This window comes from Zonotrichia albicollis, chromosome 1, assembly GCF_047830755.1.
Source record: "Zonotrichia albicollis isolate bZonAlb1 chromosome 1, bZonAlb1.hap1, whole genome shotgun sequence".
Lineage (NCBI taxonomy): Eukaryota > Metazoa > Chordata > Aves > Passeriformes > Passerellidae > Zonotrichia > Zonotrichia albicollis.
The window spans coordinates 80352600-80374078 of NC_133819.1; the positions used below are offsets into that span (position 1 = coordinate 80352600).

A 21479-nucleotide genomic window follows, 5' to 3' on the forward strand; every position below is an offset into this window, starting at 1 on the left:
TGCTAGCAGCAAATTGCTCCTCTCTGTCACAGGCAAGTTTGGTAAGCATGCCAAATTCAAAGTACTGAGCATTCCAGAGAATTCACTGATTATCAGCAAATCAACACACCTTAGTGTTCAAAAATATTTTAAATGTTGCGAAGCATAAGAATTTGGACTGTACAAAGTGCTTCAAAATAGAATATCTCTTGTATCTCTGACCTGGATTTCACTTTCCTCTTTCAAAATCTATTTATTCCCAACAACTTTGCCCTTGCTCTGTGGCATGATGGAATGCTGGCACTGAAACAACCAATAAGTGTGTGATAATAACATCAGGTTATTTAGGAGCAGAGGTTTTGGTATTTTGGTCAAGGTCCACTGTAGGCTCACTTTGCAGTTTATTAGTTTGCTGTAGGCAGACAAGCCAGCCTGAAATCAGAAAGCTGGAAGGGCACTGGGTCAGGACTTCCAGGGTCACAGGACAGTGGGTCACTCAGCAGCCTCTGTGCAGCCCCTCGCTGTAGCTGTGGCACTTTGCCTTGCTTCATGTGTTGCACAGTCACACAGTACCAAACCTTTTATAACTAAATTCATGGGTGCTTTAAGGTACTTCAGTTCTCCCAGTGTCTAGAGAAGAACAGTAATCCTTGTATGATCCAGTATTTTAAAAATTAAATAAACAAGCAGATGAATAAATGCAATTTATACAATTCTTCCATCATAGAACAATGTAAACTGTGAAATACTGCAAATAAATATTGCCCTGGAGTGTAAACTCGCATGGAAGGTTACAGCACATTTGTGCCCTTAAATATCCAACACAGGACAGAAGGCAAAGAGTATTACTTGACTGAAACTTCAAGACTGTTTCACCTAACAGCTGTAAGAGAAACATGTGCAAATTGTACAAAACAAGACTTGTGACTTCTCTCATGACCACAGGTAGCAGGGTGAGGGTTGTTAGCATCCTTTAAAAGACGCTATCTTTGGAATAGTAAAAGCAATACTAAATTCAACAAAGCCAAGCTTAGTTGCACCACTTCATGTAGAAGTGTACCATTCCTTCTTTCCATTGCTGGTATAATTTTACCTGTTTCATTTCTTGAAGGTGGAAAAAAAGAGAGGAGGAGTCTTGACAGTCACTGCATCCTTCCATGTCTTCTGGTAATATACCTGGAAGACCAGAAGCCCTCAGAGAAAGCTGTTGCTCAAGGAAAAAGCACTTTCTGATTTGCACTGATTTCAGAGTCCTGATCCACTGCATCAGGTCCAATCACCTGCATATAATAGCACTTTAAACACATTTACTTACCATTTGTGAAACATGAGTTTTGAAACAGCTTATATTGTCACAGTACTGGTCGAAGCCCCATCCTAAAAGGGCCTGTAGCTCTTAAATAATTCTAACCAAAAAAAAATACAATTGCCTTTTTTTAGAGGCTTTTCTCTTTATTTTGTACTTTATAGCCCTTGTTTCTTTCCCAGAGATGTTGGCAGCTGTTCCAATGCTGGCTGCAAGAGTGCTTTCCCAGTGCAGGCAGTAGGGATGGGCCTGGCTGAGGAACTTCCCTCCTGCTTCCCTTTCCCAAGGAATGAATGCTGACTGCTGCAGCCAGTCAGCGGGCTGGAGTGCGCCCTCCTGCTCCCTCACTCCACTGCCAGTTTGGATTAAAGGCTGTCCCTCCACTGGTTAGGAGGGGCTGTGTGTCCCTGAGGTGCCCTGTGCAGGGCTGAGCTGTGTTTCACTGTGACACAGGCATGGGGAGCGCACCACTCCATCCTGCCGCAGCTGCCTGGGCTGTAGCAGAGAATGTTGGGGTTTACTGCTGCTGACAGCACGTCCATCAGTGCTGTAAATCTTTGTCCACAGTCTGAGAGCCAAGGGGGAACGCAGTTGTGCTGGTGCAAACTGGGGCTGAAGAGCTGATCCCCAAACTGGGGGTAAAATAAATAGCATGACCGAAAGAGATTCAGACAATTCTTCTTTGTCCTATGCTGTTTGGGTTTCAAGATAAGCGTGCAACAGAGCTTCAGAGTAGAATTGCATTTTAATCTTACAATGCCTATAATTTAAGGCTCTTTGGTTATAAATTCCACCAGTTGCAAGGAGAAAAGGCTTAATCCACAAGATACCACTGTGACAGGCATCTGCTTCCTCAAAGGCATCTTTATTTAAATGAATCAAGATAGTCTCCTGTGGGCAAGACATCACAAAAGCTCTGTAATAGAAAGAAACACCTTATTTTCCTTATATCTTCTGATCAACAGCCACAGATGTATTGCAAACTGCAAAAAAAAAAAACAAAAAAAACATAGAATTTGATTATGTAGTTGAGTGGGCTGGTCTTCTGTTCAAAGTGAAATAAGTCATATAGCTAACATAATAAATTAAATTCTTCACCTAGATTTGAACTGTATTTGTTGAAGAGACTGTTGAGTTACACAATTATTGCATCTCAGTTCCTACTATAAAATAAGGTTTTTGGCACTCTTCCCTGGAGTTGAGAAATCAGTCACACTGTTGCCTAAATTTGCAGTGATGGCAACAGTTCTGCTCCAGTGTAACCTCAACAAAGGATTTTCTCCAATATCAAACACTTAAAAAGGGAAGTTGAAACATAAAGTCAGAACTTCTATAAAGAGAACAGGGTAGTAGTAAGGGAGTTGCCTCAGAGACGGGGAAATATACACAAAGAGATACAATAATTTTCTCTGCATCTAAGTTTATGAAAATACAGTCCTTATGTTTAAGCCAATTTGGTTTTACCCCATGGCAGAGTGGGAGGCAGTTTGCTAGGCTTTTAAAGCCAGCTCAGCTATGTGTGATGAGACCCAGCATGTGAGGTAAGTGGAGCCCACCAGGTTCTGGCTCAGATGGCAGGCAAGCACTGTGTACAGACCTGCCCCATGCCTGAGAGAGAGCTGCCAGGGATGCATCCAAGGATGGAGGAGGCTAGAGGAGGAGAGTGTTAAAGTCTAAAGCATCTGACAGTGGGCAGCAGTGAGAAGCTGTGTTCTGTGATGCCATTTACTGCTCTTTATAAAGTGCATGGTGACCTAAAGAAGGCTGAAGCTGCTGTTAGATCAATCCACCAGGGACAAACCCATTGGGGTTTGTAAGGTGCCCACCAGCAACAGGCAGAGACTTACATGTTCCTGGGGATGGGGCCCCAGAGCTCACTGGGGTTAGGAGGCCTGCCCCACTTTGTCATCACAGCAGAGTCACCACTTTCAGAGAATTCACTGCCTGCAGTAAATCTGGGGTGATCCAAGAGAAAGGCTCTTCTTTGGATCATCTGACCCCCAGGTTAGACTATTCAAGAGAGGTGTCATGACACCTGCGTCCACTTTACTCGTCACAGTCATGGATTTCACTCTTTGGACCAAAGAGTTCCAAACAGAGAGTTTAGAAATTACATATGCTGTGCAGCACCACTGAAGCCTTTAAATACCTGGCATAGAAAAATATGCTTTTACAGTTGTAGTAGGCTGGTTTTGAAGATCCACCCCTTTAGGATCACAGTTGCCAGATTACAGTCCTTTGGAGGATCATCCCACAATACTTCTACAGCTCAAACTGCAGTTCCTAAGCTTGATAATTTCTTGAATTCCACCAGACTATAACCTTGTTTAAACTCCAGTTATAAATCTTCCTTTGGGACTTGTGACAAGTATAAGCAAGTTTCTTCTAGGCTGCTCAGAACAAACATAATAGATTATCAGCAAGAACATGACCAAAGCGAGTAGCAATCAAAACCATCATGTGGCATTATCTCAAAGAAATTTTAATTTTCTTTGCAAGCATACCTTCCAGTTTTAATTTTAAGACACAACCAGCATTGGGTGCTTCAAAATATTTCAGATGTTTGCTCCCAGTATGACTCTACAAGGTCTGTTTGAGGACCTCATTTCTCTGACTTCAGAAAAAAATTATTTGTCAAGATCAGCATGGGCTGATTTGTTCCCAACCTGCACCTGAAAAGATGGCGGTCTTAGTGCCTTCCTGGCACTTCGGTCCCAGAAGTGCTCCACCAGTGGCTGTGCACATCCTAATTTCAATTTTTCTACCCTGCAAGTAGAAAAAGCAGAGTTCTGTAGGGATTGCTGTGTTCTGTTGGCTTCATTCACGTGGCTGCAGTGTTTGCATTTCTGGTATTACACACCACCCCTACAAGAGCTTTACTCCTAGGGTGTGTGCCACTGCAGTGCAAGTTGGTGGCCTTAGCATCAGCACATTTCAGAGGCTGTTTTGGGAGCACTTAATGCTTTTGCCCAGCTGCCCTGCAGGCCTTGACAAAGCAAGCCCAACAGCCATATTTTTTCCTTCAGTATTCAAGATTCAGCAAAGGATAAATTGTAACCTGTTTTTCTGGTAGACAGAGAAAGGTAGGGAAATATTCACTCAGGTTACAGGCTATGCTGTGCTATGAAAGCCAGCCAGCTCAATTTTTCAACCCTCATAATGGCAATAGTGTGACAGCTCTCTCCCCCTGCCTAAGAATCTTGGCAGGATGCCCATCTGAAGCCAATTTTGTATTTTGCATTGGAGCAAGTCAGAGATAAATTATAGCTGCTCTGAATTAATGTTTTACATCCTCTGTACTTCCCTGCTCATCAGCAAGAGAACAAAAAACCTTACATATGGAAAAGATAGAGAAGAGATTGCATCTCATTTGACTTTGTGGAAATAGAGGGATAAATGACTCAGAAAGTGGAACAAGGCTGGTCTGGGGGCTAGGGAGACTGTAATGGGAGGCTGTTCCTCTGATGAAACCTCAGCACAATGTAGAGTAGTGCTGTAAAAAAGTGGTAGATAGTCTATCTTCACTGCATTTCTTACCACTTTTGAAATCCCTGAGTAAAAACACCCATTATTTAAAACCAGTGACTCAGATAAAGAACCTATTAGGCAAAATTACCTGTTGCACTATGGTGTACCAGCATCAGTTTCACTTAAGCTTTGAGAATTCCTGAGTGTTTTTCCTGAACTTAAAAAGTTGGACTCTCATGCCTGTATAAAACAAATGAAAATGAATTAGTAAGTTTTACCTGTGCAATTCAAGTTGAGGAGTTAAAGGGAGCAGGGTGGTGGGAAAAATGTTCATTGCAACTGAAAGAATAACTTTTAGCAAGGAGGGGTCACTGCATCAGGAATACAAGAATGAGAAAGGATGTCAGTAAAGACAGTTTTAAGCTTGAATTTAAGTTGGGTGGCTAAGAGAGCATTGAGTTTGTCAGGGGTGTCATGGTGGCAGATATTCTGCACCTGAAGGAGTCTGTAGAAATGCTGTTAGCAAAACCCAGTTTGAGAATTATTGCGGCAACATTAGCAGTTCCTCAGTGGAGGAAGCCATCCATAGTATGCCTGGCCACCTCTTTAATTGGAAGATGGTTTTTTGTTTGGTTGGTTTTTTTTGTTTTTCTTTCCTTTAATTTGTGTTTTATGAACCAGGAGTGGACATCTTTGAAATTAGATTAAGCATCAAACTATAACATGTATTTGGCATGTTATCAAGAACACTCACAAATTCACTTGTGACTGCACTTCTGATTAAGACTCTCCCTTAATGGAAATCAAAGTCACAAGACTTGCTACAACTCCATGGGTACTTCCAAGGCTTTCTTTCTCTGTGGAGAAGACTGCCTAGGTACTGCTTAAAGAATTCTAAATAGACGCACTAACTAGGGATTTGCTGAAGGTATTAGGCAAGTAATTATTGCCAGGCATTTAAAGATTGCTCCAGTGGACCCCTGTCTCTGTGGCCTGTGTGTCCTACTATATGCAGAAAGAATGTATTTTTGACTGCCTCTATAACTTATGTGTTACCAAGAGGTTAAGATGATACATTTTCCAAATCTCCCTTTTTCATTGACTCCAGTGAGGACAGAGTATATCTAGCTTGATTGCATTTCAGATGAACTGGTATTTCACCTTATTTCCATTGTCACAGAAAGCCACTTATTTAAGAGCAGCAATTTGGCTCCCAGCTGCCATGAGATAACATAAGCAGCAGTAATCAGGTTCTCCCATGGATCCCACTCTTCTAGGTCAGAAGGGTACTTCATCTTTGCTTGTGTAGAAATATTACTGTGCTTCCCCTTGTGAAAGATGGGGTGCTTCAAAAAGAGTGCATGACTTCTAGAGAAACTTGTTTGTTACTTGTGCTGCATATAGCCGCCGTTTGGAAAAACCCATGTGCAATACTTTCATTGTGGGATGACTTGTTGACTTTGTGTCATTGGATACTGAGAGAACCAGCCGAGCTATTTTTAAAAGGAAATGTTAGCCAGTCCTGTCAACAACACCTGCAGGAATCAGGCAAGGAGTCCAAGGTTCTCAAAACTTAGGATGAGGACAGAGAAGGCTAGATTTTCTGAGGGAAAATTTTACTTTGGGGAGAGACTACGTCTTGTCCTTTCTGTCTTCCTCTATCCCACGCCTTTACCACCCACTTTCCATTTATTTTCAATGGATACATTAGTTTAAATTCTAGAGGCCAAATTACTGATTTAGTGGGACTTTCACTCTCTGCAGATACTGAAGTATTGCAAAGTTCTTTAAAAATTGAAAATACTTTAAAGTGTGTTTTGCACTAGCTTTAGAGAAATGAAACCACAGCCACTATCCACAATTTGTTTTCAAGTCCACTGAGTAACTTCAATCTTATCCTAATAAAGCTGCTACAAAGAATAAGAATGGAAGAGAAAAATAAAACAGATGAAAGGTTTTCCTACTGTTGTTGAGGACTTTATTTATGATGGGTGTTTCCAGCAGAGGAAACACCAAGTTTGTATTTAGGCTGGTGATCTGGGTGCCCTCTATTTGTCGCTTCTAAGCAATTAAGACATGAGCTATTCTGGCAGCTCTCTCCTTGCAGTCACAGGCACTCACACCTAACAAACTCAGCTTTGTGTAGCCCAAACTGCGCTTTGCCCGTGCTGGAGGGAGCAGCTGCTTAATGACAGCCCTTAACCAGCCGTGCTCCCTGCTCCCGACACAACAGCTGAGGAAAACAGCAGACCTCAAATATGTTCTGCTGGGCTGAGGATGGGCAAAGCCCTGGAACATGAGTAACAAGTCCCTGCTGGGCCACATGGGCAGATAAATGCTTCCAGAGCAAGCTAATGGACAGCAGATAATTGTATGGTGCACTAAGTGCATGTAAAGGTGGGGCTGTACTGTGTGTTTGGGGACAGCTGGTCAAGCTCCAGCTTCCGAAGTCAGGCACAGAAGCCTTGTTTGATGGTTATGTGTATTTTTTGTAATCACAGTAGCTTTGTATTTTGTAGATTGTTCAGGGGGTTTTGACATACTGCAGTACTTAGTCTTCTTCCTAAGCCCAGTCTTGGACAAGTCAAGAATTTTATGCATTTGCTCAGCAGGGTCCTTAACCTCTCCTGTCTGCAGTGAGAGAGAACATTTACTCATGCTGAATGAACAAAACCTGCAGTCTTGCTTTGGTTTGCTTTAGCCTTTTACCACATGCAAGAAATGTTAATTAAATAGCAGAAACGCAGTTGCTTTACATATTTTGCCTAGCTCCTAGCAGAGGAGTTGCAGTTTGTGAGGTTCCCTTACTTTGGTCTGCTGCTGGCTACTGATGAATTTGAACCACATTAGGGGAGAGGAGGAGCAAAGAGTAGATAACAAAAGCTAGCTCTCCCTAATTATCATACTTTCAACTTCTGAGTAACAAATTTGTTCTTCTTCTTTACATGAAACCCCAAAATACATGTTTGCAGGACCATACTCCAGTGAAGCAGCCCACCTCTCCCAGCTGACTACCAGTTCTGGCAAAATCAGTAGTTCAAAACAACAGCAGCAGTAGGCTGATCTCTAGAGCAGCCATGAATTGGTAGAATAGTACATGTGGTTATAATAAAAGGTTTTGCTGTAGTATTGATGGCTTTGAATTTTTTTGCTGGCTTTCACACAGTTTGATGGGTGTAATTAATACATTCCTTAAAATCCAGGCAGAAAGGGAATTGAGAGGATATGTCAATTATTTGTCTTCCACGTAGGAGGACATGGGCTCTGAATCATTAATAAAGAGTGGAAAGTGTATAGAAATAAGAAAAATTAAGCAAAAAAAGTAAATTTTACTCATATTGCCTTTCGGAGAATCAATCACCTCACAATTCCTGAGAGAAAGAATTCATAGTAGGGTACTGCAGCTTCAGTCTGTAGAATGAGAAGTAACTTTGCCCTTTGCTTTAAGCAAACATGGATAGTGTTCTTATGTCCTGGTTCCTTAAGGACTTGAACCTATGTGGTCTCTGCTGTGTGCTGATGCTTGACCTTCACTTGCTCTGAGCTTGATGCCCAGGAGCACACAGCACAGCTGAAATATAGGCAAGATTTCCGTGCAGTTAAAGTAGTTCAACAAGTTTTACTGAACCTGTGCAAAATTCATATTTTGCAGGTGCTTGGCCAAGTTTTGCTCTGGCTTAAAGGCATTTTTCATAGTTTCTGCCAAATTTCAGAAATTTTCACCAAATGCATCAAAAGTTTTTATAATTTGAAAGATTTAAGGAAAATGTTTTAAAAAATCTACAAAGCCAGGGACAAACCCCATTAATTTTCCCTCATCCTTCAGCTGGAAAAAGTACTTTTGCAGATATGTTGAAGTGTTTGCTTGGATTTTTTTCCCCTATTTGAGTATTTTCTTTGGTGGGGAAAAAATGGATTTACACTACATATAGGATCTTTTAATTATGTGTGTCAAGTGACCTTATGTGAAAAAATATGACTTAAGAAAGCTGCTTATGTGAAAACATGTGAAAGCAGAGGCCTGGCTTCATATGCAAGGCATGAATGTAGAAATACAAAAGAAACAAACACAACATCTAAATTACTGAAAAATACTGAAAAATTATTTCAGGGGTGAAAATTAGAAGACAAGTGGAACTAAATATATTCTTGTTATGAGGTAAAAACATAGGTGGTTTAATGTGGAGGACAAGATCTTTGGTGAAAGCGAGGAGAAGTGGTACTGAATGATGAAACAAAAGATCTTTCAGGGAGAGAAAGGAACACGAGGGAAGTGGAGTTAGGCTGATGCTAGCAAACTTTAGTGTGCAAGGGAGGCAGATGTGGACCTTCAGATGGCAGTTTTGGTGACATGTTAAAGTTCAGGTGAGAGTGGCCTCTCAGGTGGGTGTCTAGGGAAGGTGTGGGGTCTCCACAACATCTCCCAGATGTTCAGCCTGCGGCAGCTCTCTAAACTGGCCCCAGGGCCCCTTCCAACCTGAACCTGTCTGTACGCTTTGGAGCCTAGTGAGGTGCAATCGTGGAGAAAGGGGCACTCTGCATTTCAGGATGAGAGAGCCATGAGCAGTCCTTCAGCAAAGACTGAGTTAGTGTTAATAAAAAGGTAATATGCCCGAGTTGTGAGACTGACAGGTGCGGGACCTGCGTGGGTTAGATTTGCTGTGTGCATACGAACAAGTCTTACAACAATCCTTGCAGAGATTTAATTTATAAACATGAGAAAAAATGATTTTATGAAGTGTCCAACTGATAGCAAATCAGATGACTTTTTACTTTGGGGATATAATGTGTGGAAGAGAACAGAGCCTGTTTCTGTGGGAAATTAAAAACAAAAGAAGGAGCACCACTGTAGATACTGTATCGCTTGTGATTACAGCAAATATTCTTTGTGTGTAGATCCATATGATATGCATTTGTATCCTCCCCAGTGTCTTCTAGCACTTTAAAGAAATCAAAATGGAATTTGGTGAAGAAATGATAGCTATTCCACTGGGCATTCTGAAGAGACAGGGAACCAACCTCCTCCTAGTTTTCTGTGTCTCCATTTATGTCTCTATTTTATTTGTCTGTACTCCTAGACTTAGAAACAAGCTTTTGAGAGGAGAATGAGTCTTTGGCATGAAGATCTGAAGACAAATAACCTCAGCCCAGACTTTGCCATGCTTATGCAACATAATCCCAAATGCTTCTCACCTTTGATGATTAGCTCCAGGGAAACCTGAATGAAAAGCTTGCACACTGCTTTGGGAACAAAGCATTCCCTTGCATGTTTCCCCTTGAATCAATTTTTGACAATCGATTAGCATCAGTCAGAAGATACCAGGAAAGTCACAATGCAGAGGAATATCTCTGATGTTGATTTTGTCCTGTTCCCCTAGAAGCACTGCTTGCCTAAAAAAGGCCAGGAAAAGTTAAAGCGTATGGTCTCACCTCAGGAGTTGTGTTTCTCTGCAGACATCAGTGGAAATGGCAGTGGTTTAGGTCTCCTCCATGCTGCTGTCAGGCATCCCTGTTCCACAGAAGGATGTGTGTCCTGAAGGGCTTCCCGCAGTCATGGCTCATAGCTCTCTTGGCTGCGGGACCAGTGTTCTCCACATCCCATAGGGAGGCAGCCATCTGCAGCAGCTGATTCACCTCTCCAGGATTGCTCCCTGTCATAAATATTCTGGAACTTTGTCAAATGTAATTTGAAATGAGCCACTTTTTGGCTTCACTGAGTCTGGTTTCTTTCCTGTGGTCATGCACCACTATCATCTGTGGTTTCTGTATTATTCTCTGCCTCATTGTGCTGTAACCTGTTTTTCATGAACCTGTACACAAGCAGTAGGTGCCCTGGGGCAGTGTGCCACTGCTGCTCCTCCAGCTGCCACACATGTCCTCCTCTGCCTTAATTGTTGCACTGGGAAGGATTTTCCATTTCCACTGAGGTGACTGAGGTAATTATTTAAACTTCTCTCAGGACACACAGCCTGGACATTGGGCAGTAAATGGCTAATTTCAACAAGTAAAACTGAGATCCTGATCAGGGTCACAGGCATTTCTGTTAAAGTAAGAACCTTGCAGAAATGTTCATTCTTGCTTTTCTTTGCTGCTCAGGAAGGTGAATGGGGGGAGGAAAAAGTTGCAGCGAATGGCATTCTAGTTTCCACTGCAACCAATGGCATTCTAGTTTTCATGGCTTGGTTTTTGTTTCACATGGTATGTGAGCTTTCTTCTCCTAGGCCTTATTCTCATTGCTTAAGCAGGCAGAGTAAATTAGAATGACATTGTTTTTGTACACTAACTTTTTTAAAAGATAAAATGTGACACTCGCCCTGCATTGTGAATTAAAAAGCAGCCAGCAACAGAAGAATTTCAGCTCTCATTTTCAGGTCAGTCCTAAAGGACATCCTCTCCAGAGAGAGGCCACATTCCACAGGGATGTTGAAGTGTTTCTCTCTCAGGACAGGCATTTTGTCCTCCTTCAGGTGGGGTTCAGAGCTCTGGTCTCTTGTTGAGGACTGGGATAATTTCTCTGGGTTGAACCAATGTCAGCACTTAGAGCACTGTAAACAGGGGTGACTGGCTGTTCTCCCACAGCTAGCTTCAGTAGGGAGAGCAGGGGGAAAGTGAAGTATTTTAATAGTGGGCTAATAGGAATTGACCTCAGATGGCATTTCAGAAATCTGACACATGAGCTACAAGAGATGCTGACCCAAAATTAGAGATACTGAATTAGGGTAAAAGCACTGCAGAACAAAACAAAACAAACATCAACTCCCCCCAGAAAGACCCAAAAGAATAAACACTCTTCAGTTATAATCCTCAAGAGACAAAGTCTGACTCCCTCTACCATTGCAGAGCTGTCTTCACACAGTATGGGCAATCTTCTTGAGCCCAAATAAATGTGTGTGTGTTATTTTTCCCCAGTTTTCTCTCACTTCTATACCTGTGTCCGTGGAAGTCTTACACAGGCCTGTTCAGAGGTAAAAAACTGCCTGTTTATCTCAGATTGCCCATGGGGGCTCCTGTGTTTATGAAAAATCCATCCAGAAGCAGAGATGCAGCTGCAGTGGTGCTCAGGTAATACCTACACAGCAATTCAATTATGCCATGCTTTCAGAGCACCAGATCTGTCAGAGGTCTGTCCTTCTGGCAGCACAGCTCCTGCAGTGGTGACAGCGAGAGGCAGAACAGCCAGAGCCTGCTGGTACCTTTGAGGCAGAATATTTCAATGGGACAGAATTTAGTAAATGAAAACTCAGCCAAGAGTCATCAGGAGAGAGATTATTTGACACAGGAGCTAGACTGTCCCCTACATGAGCTTGCTCTTTAACTGGACACTTTGGTTCTCTTCGTTTTCTTAGGGAATACCACATAGGAAGAAAGATTTGTGCAGGGAAGGGCAACACATTACAAATGTTTGCTGAACCAAATGTACATTTGGCCAAGATCTTGCCAAATAGAGCAGGTTTTTGATGTCACCTGTAAGTAGATAACTAGCTTGGACAGACTTGAAAACATCTCAGGCAGAGTCCCAGTTTCAAACAAGCCGTAGGAACATGCCAGCTTCTAGTATGTCACATTCTGTTTTTCTGAAATAAGCAATATTGAGCATTGACAAAAATTACATTTCTTGGATTTACATCCTCCTGTTTAAAACACGTGCACTGGGGTCAAGTATTGACTGCACAATTAGTATTTAACTTCAAATGAAGTAGAAACTGTTGCATAGTTAGATACAGATTGGTGAAATGTAGATAGTGTGTAGGTAATAATCAGTTTTAAACACAGAAGAAAATTTGTACTATAGATGTTGCTTTCCTGGTGGATTTAAAAAAAAATTATACTTTTGAATCAATACTAAGTAAAATATCCAGTAGTCTCTGAGAAGGGAGGCTCGTATGAATAATGGTCAAACTCTATGGAGCCAGCTTAAGAGACAGCCTTTGAATTTTTGGCAACAGAGGTGTGTAGCCCTAGATTAGAACCAAACATTTTCTGCCAACATTAGTGAATAGTGCTAAAAGTTCATGCAAAATAGGACAAGTTAGACCTTTGACATTTTTCTCACAACTGTTGCTTTTCAAATCACAGCATTTGCATGCAAACATTTGTTGGATTCATCCATTATGCATGTCCTAGAAATTTGATAAAGGTCTCATAGGCTCCTTATAAAAGGCTAAATCCAGCTGCAGTACCCAATTGTAAAGACATGGTTACTGGCTTGCAATGTTAAGTGTATTTGATATTCCTCTGACTTGAATCTTCTGGATGGGAATTTAAAAATGGTGCTCCTCTCTGATTTTAGTGAACATTAAAGACAGCACACAATTATTCATTTAGAAAAAGTTTAAAGGGTTGCTAGCAGTCCTCGAGTAAAGATTTCATCTTTCTAGTGGTAACAAATGTGTTACAGAAGACATTGCATAGAAGTAACAGTGCATCTTCGTGCCTGCCATTTTGAGAAGTGTATTAGGACTACGACATACTTCAGCTAAACTGTCCATGTGTCTACCAGACTGTGCTCTGCCTGGAATTGTTCTGTGGGGCTTTTTCTGTTATTTCTAGAAGAAGGGTCAGCAATAGCTATGGCTTTGTTTTAATCACATTTGATCAATTGCACTTTACTGTGACATTTTCACCTACTACTGTATTAGATTAGTGGTTCATTAGGATTCTGGCAAAGGTGATGTCACCAACATCTGCCTGTCTTCCAGCATCTGAATTGCTTAGTTATCCCATCAAGTATGGTATGAATAGGCCAGTTCAAAGTAGGATGACACCTGAAATGTGTATGATCAAGCTAACATGCTGTGTTAAATATTGTCATTAGTATTATTGCTACCCAGTTCTGAGTGACTTCACCAACAAGCTACACAAATCTCTGTAGAGGGATGTTTGCTTGTGATACAGATGCTACTGATGAAGTTTCCTTATTGATTTCTGTTCACACAAAAAGGGTTCAAAATAGAGTCAGATTAAGGAATGGAGGCCTTGCCCTGGTTGATATTGCCTTTCTTTATGACAGATTTAATTGGAAATCTAACAGGAAATTAGACTGGAAGATTGCCAACTGCATGGCTGGCATGCCATGAAAGATCAAGTATCTGTGTCTTTCATACTGCACACCGAAGCAGCTTATCAGTTATCTGGTATTTCTTGTGAATTTTAGGCTATCAAATATGGCATTAACAGCTTCAGCAGCAGAAATATTTGGAAGTACATAGGGTAGAAAAGCCATGCAAGTTTTCATAGGGAGTTTGAAAATTGAGGATGAAGAGTTTTATATTGACATCTTGAAGTGAAAAAGAAAAGGCTACAGAAGCTAAACCATCCCTAAACACAGCCCTATTGACTGTTCATTTCCTAAGGATCTTTCCAAAGAAGCATTTAGAAGGACTGCTTTTTCAGGGCTAGCCTCTAGAGTATTTCATCATGTCAGCCACACGTTCCACAGGAGTAAAATTAATGGCAGCATATCTCTTGCAGAAGCCCCTTTTGGATTTTGCCAGTTTTCCTTACCTGGTACACAGGGTGTCTCCAGGGAATATTACTCAGAGGCTATCTACTTGGCTGTCATTTGTTCATTCAAAAGAGATCAGTAAAACCAGAGAGTGAGAGAAAGAGGAGTGCTCAAGTCTTTCTGTCTGTCCTACTTAGATGGAAAAACTTAGTTACCCTGGGGCGAGAGTCATATGGAGCTGTTTTCACTGGCATGAGGTCCGTGCTAGGCAAAGGTTTCTCTCTGCAGAGGGATCCTAGTGCCATGCCTTTCGACAAAGAGTCATTTCTTAAAGCCACGTTTATACCATGACCTTGTCAGAAGTGGATTACCATCCTCCACAGGCTCTGGTATTCTGTAGTTGTACAAAGCAGGAAGAAAGCACTTGTGCTTGTGAAACTGCTGAAAATAATCCAGCTGTTTACATGTGATGAGAAGTTTCTAAACTAGCCTGCCTGATTTTGGTTAGCTGTTTCTCTTTAAATTGAAGCTGCCAGAAATATTTCATTCTTGACAGAAGAAAAAAGAGAGGAAGAGCCATGATCAAGGAATCCTTTATTTGGCATAATTAAGGCTGTTTGCCTATTACTGGCAATAGCAATTGGCAGATTAGGCATCTTTTTAGCAAGTTTAAATTAGAAGATTGCAACTGTATACACCTTGAAATGATTGCTTCACCATCACAAGTATCATCACAAAAGACAACTACAATTGACTATTCATTTCAGAGGCCACAGTCTTTCCCAAATTGTTTGAATACACTTTTGTGCACACACTAGTGCTTTTGGCATGAGCAGATTTAATATAATTTGAACTGATATCAATGCAATAGATGGAATTATCTATATCCCAGGAAAAGTTACATATAGCAGCTGCAGCTATTCCTTATCTAACACATGGTGCTTTCAGGAAGGAACAAACTGAAGGAAGACAGATGAAAATATTTGGAGCTTCAGGCATTCAGGTCAGAGCACATTAAAAGAGAGAGATTTGGCAGACATCAAAGGTGGAGAAGTTTGTATTTTCTACAGCTTTTTGCTCTGTTGACAATGCAGCTTTAGTCTGAAAAATTAAGAATATCTTATAGAAAGAGTGGAAAAGAACAGTAGGAAAAAGGCTCATTTCTACATCAGGGATGCAGGTTCTTTTCAAGTCAATAGGAGTTGCTTGCTTGTATGATTTTTGGAAGGGCAAATAAAGTCAAATAACTGCAATAAAAAGTTTATGCTTACATTTGAAATGGAAGGACTTCACCACAATTACGTGATGATACTCTAGCTAGTTTGTTCATTCAGATAAAAGAGTATTTGAACTGTGTAAGTGTCTGTGAGGTTTGGATGGTGGCTTGGAGAGATGTGCCTGGTTGGCCTCACTGCTGCAGCCCTGTCAACACACATCAGCTGTAACCCATAGGAACTAAATACTTGCTAAAATAAAATCATATTTCATCCTTCATGCTTTTTGAATCTAATACTGTTTCAACAGTTTGCTGGGTGTACCAGATGATTGATGCTGTCACACTGCAGATAAAATTTGTCATTCTGTCATTTTTATTCAATACTTTAGAAGCATTTTGGTTCAAGGTGGAATCTGAAGAAATGTTATACATCTTTTTTACAGCTCACCTTCGTTATAAAAATAATGTCTAATTCTCAGTAATTAATTGGCAGACATTTCCTAAACACAGACCTAGAATAAATTAGTAAGTTAGTTTTTCCTGAATATGTCTTGAAAGATATGTGCTGTAGTTATTTTTAAATTTCCTACGAGGGCATATAAATGAATATGATATCAAATACAAATACACAAATTTGCATATACACAAATATGTATATGTCAACTACATGAAAGGAGATCAGTTATGTTTAATCACATGCATATTTGGCCTCATTAAACAATGAAAGTAATAGACTAATATCAGCTATTTGCAGCAATTACATAGGATATTGTGAAAAGCTTGTTACATGGAAAAAATTTTTAGCTCCTTAACTTTGAGTGTATGTCAGAACTTTTGCCTGTAAAAATGAGCTGCAAGGACTATGTTCTGTTGAAATCATGGCTGAAACCTCAGAGCAGTATTTCAGTGGTTTTGTATTATCCATGACTATTAACAGGCCATAAAATTACTCTAAAAAGCAAAGAGACTGACTTCTGGTATGGCAGAAGTTCCATTATATACTTCAGAAGTAAATATTTACCTATCTAAATTCAGTCAATATAGACTAAATTCAGGTAGACTCAAAGATAAGGTAAATATCTCAGGTAGACTCTATTGAATTCTTTTGCCTGTGTCACAGGTCACAAGTTACTGCTGCTGAATCCAAAGAAATAAAGTCCAGCTTGGGATGAAAACATTGGCAGCTAAACTTGCTTGTTCCTTCAGAAACCAGATGCAGGAGATTGTGTTTGGTACCCTTCCACATGTGCTACATCATTTGCTCTTTCTGTGTTTCCACAGGCATTGAACAGGGGCATTGCTGCTGTCAAGGAAGATGCTGTGGAAATGTTGGCCAGCTATGGACTGGCATACTCCCTGATGAAGTTCTTCACGGGTCCCATGAGTGACTTCAAAAATGTAGGTCTGGTGTTTGTGAACAGCAAGAGAGACAGGACCAAAGCAGTTTTGTGCATGGTTGTGGCTGGCGCTGTAGCTGCTGTATTTCATACTTTAATAGGTAAGGTCACTTCATGTCTAGTTAATATGACTTTTAATTTGTTGCCCTCATCCATTCTTCACACTGCTTAAGCTGGAGGCTTAATATTTTATTTTGTAAGTACAGCAGGAGATGCAGAAGAGATGAGCTCTCTTGGGCTGGTATCTTGCCTATCCACGCAATTTTTATTGCTTTTTAAACAGGCTATTAAGAAGCAGATTCCAAGCACAGGGCTCTCCTGCCTGGAAACAAAGCATGCTGCTGATCTCTTTCAGTCAGGTGTGTGAGCAAAATGTTGATGAGGGTGACAGGTTCCCTGAAGCTGATAGCTCAGTGTTACTGTGAGGTGGTAATGATCAGCCAGTAGTATCTGCTGGGTTGGTTTGGCAGGACTTCAAGGTGTGCTTGGTAGGGCTGTTTGTCATTCTTGATGCTATTGTTGGTGTACTCCTTCTGTACCTATTCCTTTGCTACTTATCTCACAGTACAAACTCTCAGCAGGCAAGAGCCAGCATCCTCATTAAACTATCAGGTAGTGCTCTCTACTGCTGCTAGACATCATCCACTTCTGTTGAATAATTAATCTGTGAGGAAGAGGTTAGTAAGAGCAATTTGTACCAAACTGACCAACTCCCTGAGTGTACTCTGAAACAAAGAAAATACACAAGCAGACACAAACTGAACATTAAAAAAGGCAGCCACAGGATTTGCCAGTTTTTGAGAGCCTACAAAAATGGGATATCAGCTCAAGCATCAGCCACAGCAATAAAAGCCATTTAACTTGGAAGATTTTTAACTTCATCCTCTCCGAGAACTCCACAAGACTCTCTGCACCTTCTGGCTCATTCTGCAGAGCTGAAACCTTTGGACCACAGCAACAAGGAACAGGAGATTCCAGAGGAAGAAGCAGAGAGTGCACTGCATTGAGCAGGTAAAATCCTAAAAAGCTGAGTTGTAAGGGATGGGAGGGAGGAGGTAATTGTGACAGCCTATGGAGGTATGTGTTGGTTGACAGGCATTGGATTGAATCAGCACCAGTAGGGTGTCATTCCATCAGAGAAATATGGGAAATGCAAGTGTAAAGGCAATATTCTGAACTGCTGTGAAATCTCAGAGTGGTCTCAAAGGCAGCATTCATTATCAGGCTGTTATTATCTCAAGGGCAACATGTGCTGCAGTTCATCATGTACAATGGAATGGAATGGAATGGAATGGAATGGAATGGAATGGAATGGAATGGAATAGAATAGAATAGAATAGAATAGAATAGAATAGAATAGAATAGAATAGAATAGAATAGAATAGAATAGAATAGAATAGGACTGTTTTAGTTCCTGCCTGAGTAGGTTCAAGATCCATCTGGTAAACACAAATGCCCCCAGCTCTTACCCTTTTTCTAGCTGCCAGCTATATTCACCAGCTCTATGTGCCTCCCAAGCACTACAGTTTGTTTTGACCATCATATCTCTTATTCCACCACTGGTATGCGAGCCCTGTGCTATTTAGCTTTGCTCCCTGTTACAGTCATAAAAAATGCTTACAGTTATGGCTCACTAGCCAGGGATTAGATATTGCTAATGTGTGCCAGGGATTAGATATTGCTAATTTTATAAACTGAATCCTTGCATTCCAGTTAATATAATTCACCGATTTCGACTGGTCACTTCTTAAACATGTTTACATTTGAAGCTGTTTTATTGAGTCAGTGTTATAAATTTTGGCCCGTTTGTACATTTGGCTCTCATATTTCTTTGCTTGGAATATTTCTTCATCCCCCAGAGCTGCTCTTCTAGTTGCTCACTTGCTTTTCTGCCAGTGCTGGTCAAAGTTTTTGCCTTTGCCAGCTGGATTAAAAGTTATTTTCTAGTCATACAGTATTTTATTTTAAGCTAGAATAGATTTTAAGAAAGTTTTAAGTGTAACTATCAGATTTCCAGGTGAAAGACATAACTGGATTTTCCATGTGGGACCTCTTATTCAAAGGAGGTGTTTGGAACAATGGTTGGAAAACCTGTCAGCTAAGTTTCTTGCCTTTGCCTGGAAGTAGAGCCCTGCTGGGTTCAGAACCTCTGAAATGCACTCGGCAGACACTGGGGAGAAAAAGAGGCTGTGCTTACCATGCTTTAAAGTCCTGAATTAAAGGACTGCACACAATCTTTCAGCTTTTTATGGTGACAGACTGCAAAATATTTTTTGGTATTTTAACTTGTCTATGCCTGAAAATATGCAAAGGCCACAGCAGAGACTGGCAGAGCGCCTGAGGGAATGGAGTTAGTCAGATTCTAGCACCAATTGCCTGGGTGATGTTGCCAAATTTTATGTTCCAAGTTTCCTTTGAGCCTGTTTCAAGTCCTGATTATTTTGCTCTGACCCACAGATCCACAGCCTGCCTAGCAGGAAGAGGAGAAGGAATCCAGTGACAGGCGGCCTCCTAGGACCTGCAAGTGCTCCCCAGCAGCTGCAAGCCCATCACAGGCTGTCTACAAGAGACACAAATACAGGTCCCCGGTGCTTGGTGGATGAAAAAGAGAAAAAATAACACTTAGGGGACTAATTTTTTCCCACATGGCGTAAATATAGGGCTAAGGAAGATGACATGTCTGTCTGCCATGGATTGTCAAAGCCCAGGAAGAAACAGAAAACAAAAAGCCCAATGAAATAAGGAGTACCAAAAGGAAGAAAACAAGTGATGGTAGAAACACAGTGACCACGATGAATCACCACATTTCCAACTGTGATAGAGACTATTTGCAGTCTGCACACAAAGCTCCTCACAAACAGTGGCCTCTACTCATGGAAAATATCAAACCAGAGCGTTTCACCCACCTGACTCATGCTTCATTGCTTCAGCACCAGCTTCCCACTGCTGCTTCCCCCCTGGGGCTCTCACAATCCCCACTGCCAGTGACTGGCTGAGCTAAAACACTTGAACTCACAGCTGCCAGCTCTGGGCCCCTCAGTCATCACCCAGCCACATCCTTATGAAGGTCTGCAAAGTCCTCACCTGCAGCTCCTGTACTCCCCTGTACTGGTGGCAGTAACATCTGAGAACCAAGTTGCCCAAAGGGATTCAAAGCCATGTTCTCATCCTACTTCCAACGCTGCTGTAAACTTGTCAGTACAGTATTCCTGGACTGGCTGTTTCAGATGTGATCTGGAATTCAATATTCTTTCTGCCTTCCTTGCCCTGGGCTACTTTGAGGGCAGCTAGTGCCACCAATTAGTCTCCTGGTGGGAAGGTCACTATGGAGCCAGGGTCTAAAGTGTCCTGTTATTTCAGAGACTGGCTTTTTGGTGGCTGTAAGAGAAGGGATTCAAGATGCTAAGCCTCTCTGCATACTTTTGATATCTTACTAAATTGCCAGCTTGACAGAGGAGAAAAGTCATTTATATAACATTATGCTAACATACTGCATTTCTTAGTGTTGCTGGTAAGCCCTCCATACTAAGTGAGCCTTTTAACATCAGTGTCATGAAGAGTATGCACATTTCCTTTGGCAATAAAACAGCATTGCTTTATTGCTTTTCACTAGTTTACAACACAACTTTTCACTAGTTTCACTAGTTTACTGAGAAATAGTACACTGAGAAAGTTTATTTCCTTTTGAATGATTCTCAGTAGTTCCAGAAATGATAAGACAGCAGTTACTTTGAGGAAATATTCTCTGTGCTTTTTACTATCCCTGATTAAAACAACATGATGGATCATTGTCATCACCAGGAGAAAAAGGCTGGAACTTAAGTGTAGGTTAACTTTTGCAGTAATCTGTGGCAGATTGGATGGCCAAGACACTTGAGTGATTTGTTTTGTGCCCATTTATTGCTGTCAGGCTGCTGAATGTGGGCCACAGATTGCACAGGGCAACACTTCAGCACTTCCTGGCAATTCCACTGATACTTTTGAACTTCCCAGATGCATGGTCACTGCATGTACATTAAAAATCTCAATAGGAATTGAGACATAGGTGTAATCCCAGCAATTCCAGTGTAACACTACTGGAATTTTCCAGAGACTAGGAATTACAGAGTGGATTGTAGCAAGCTGAGGTATTTCTTTTACTCAGTCTTGTTCCAACAAGATCACTATTCTGGGGTATACGAAACATTTTGCCTTGGAAAAAAGGGACAGCATAGAAACACAAATCAGAATATACCTGGCTTGCTGCTTTCTCCATCCTCCTCCTCTCTAAATAAAAGTAAAATTTTATTCATTAAAAATTTGTCCTACTTCAGCATGGTCATTGCTAAAGCAGTAACATGCTTCCCTGGCTGCCCCCACCCTTTTCCCACAACAGGGGCAGTTGCTTTTCAACAGGCTACTCAGGACGAAAGAAGAAAGCACTTTTGGATAGCATTGATTGTGTCTCAGTTAAAACAGGATAATTTTGAGACTTACAAAATGTTGGCTTATATGAAGATATTTCAGATACTAAAAGTCATTCATAGATTTGGGAAAATCTGTGTAATGCAATTTTGGAGCCAGACCTGAGTACAGAAAGATATGGTTGCAGTAATCAGTCTTCACTGAGATGCTCCTAAACTGTTTTCGTTTTCTTTAATTTATGTATTACTATAATGAGCAAAGAAG

The 21479-nt window shown here is 41.1% G+C and overlaps 1 protein-coding gene across 1 annotated transcript in view; it reads left to right on the forward strand.

Annotated features, from left to right (window-relative positions):
• ANKH (ANKH inorganic pyrophosphate transport regulator) overlaps window positions 1-21479 on the forward strand; it is a 103180-nt gene that overhangs the window by 39261 nt on the left and 42440 nt on the right. The window contains exon 2 of the mRNA XM_005484297.4: window positions 16696-16912. Coding sequence (XP_005484354.1) covers window positions 16696-16912 — 217 coding nt within the window. The remainder of the gene's footprint in view (window positions 1-16695; window positions 16913-21479) is intronic.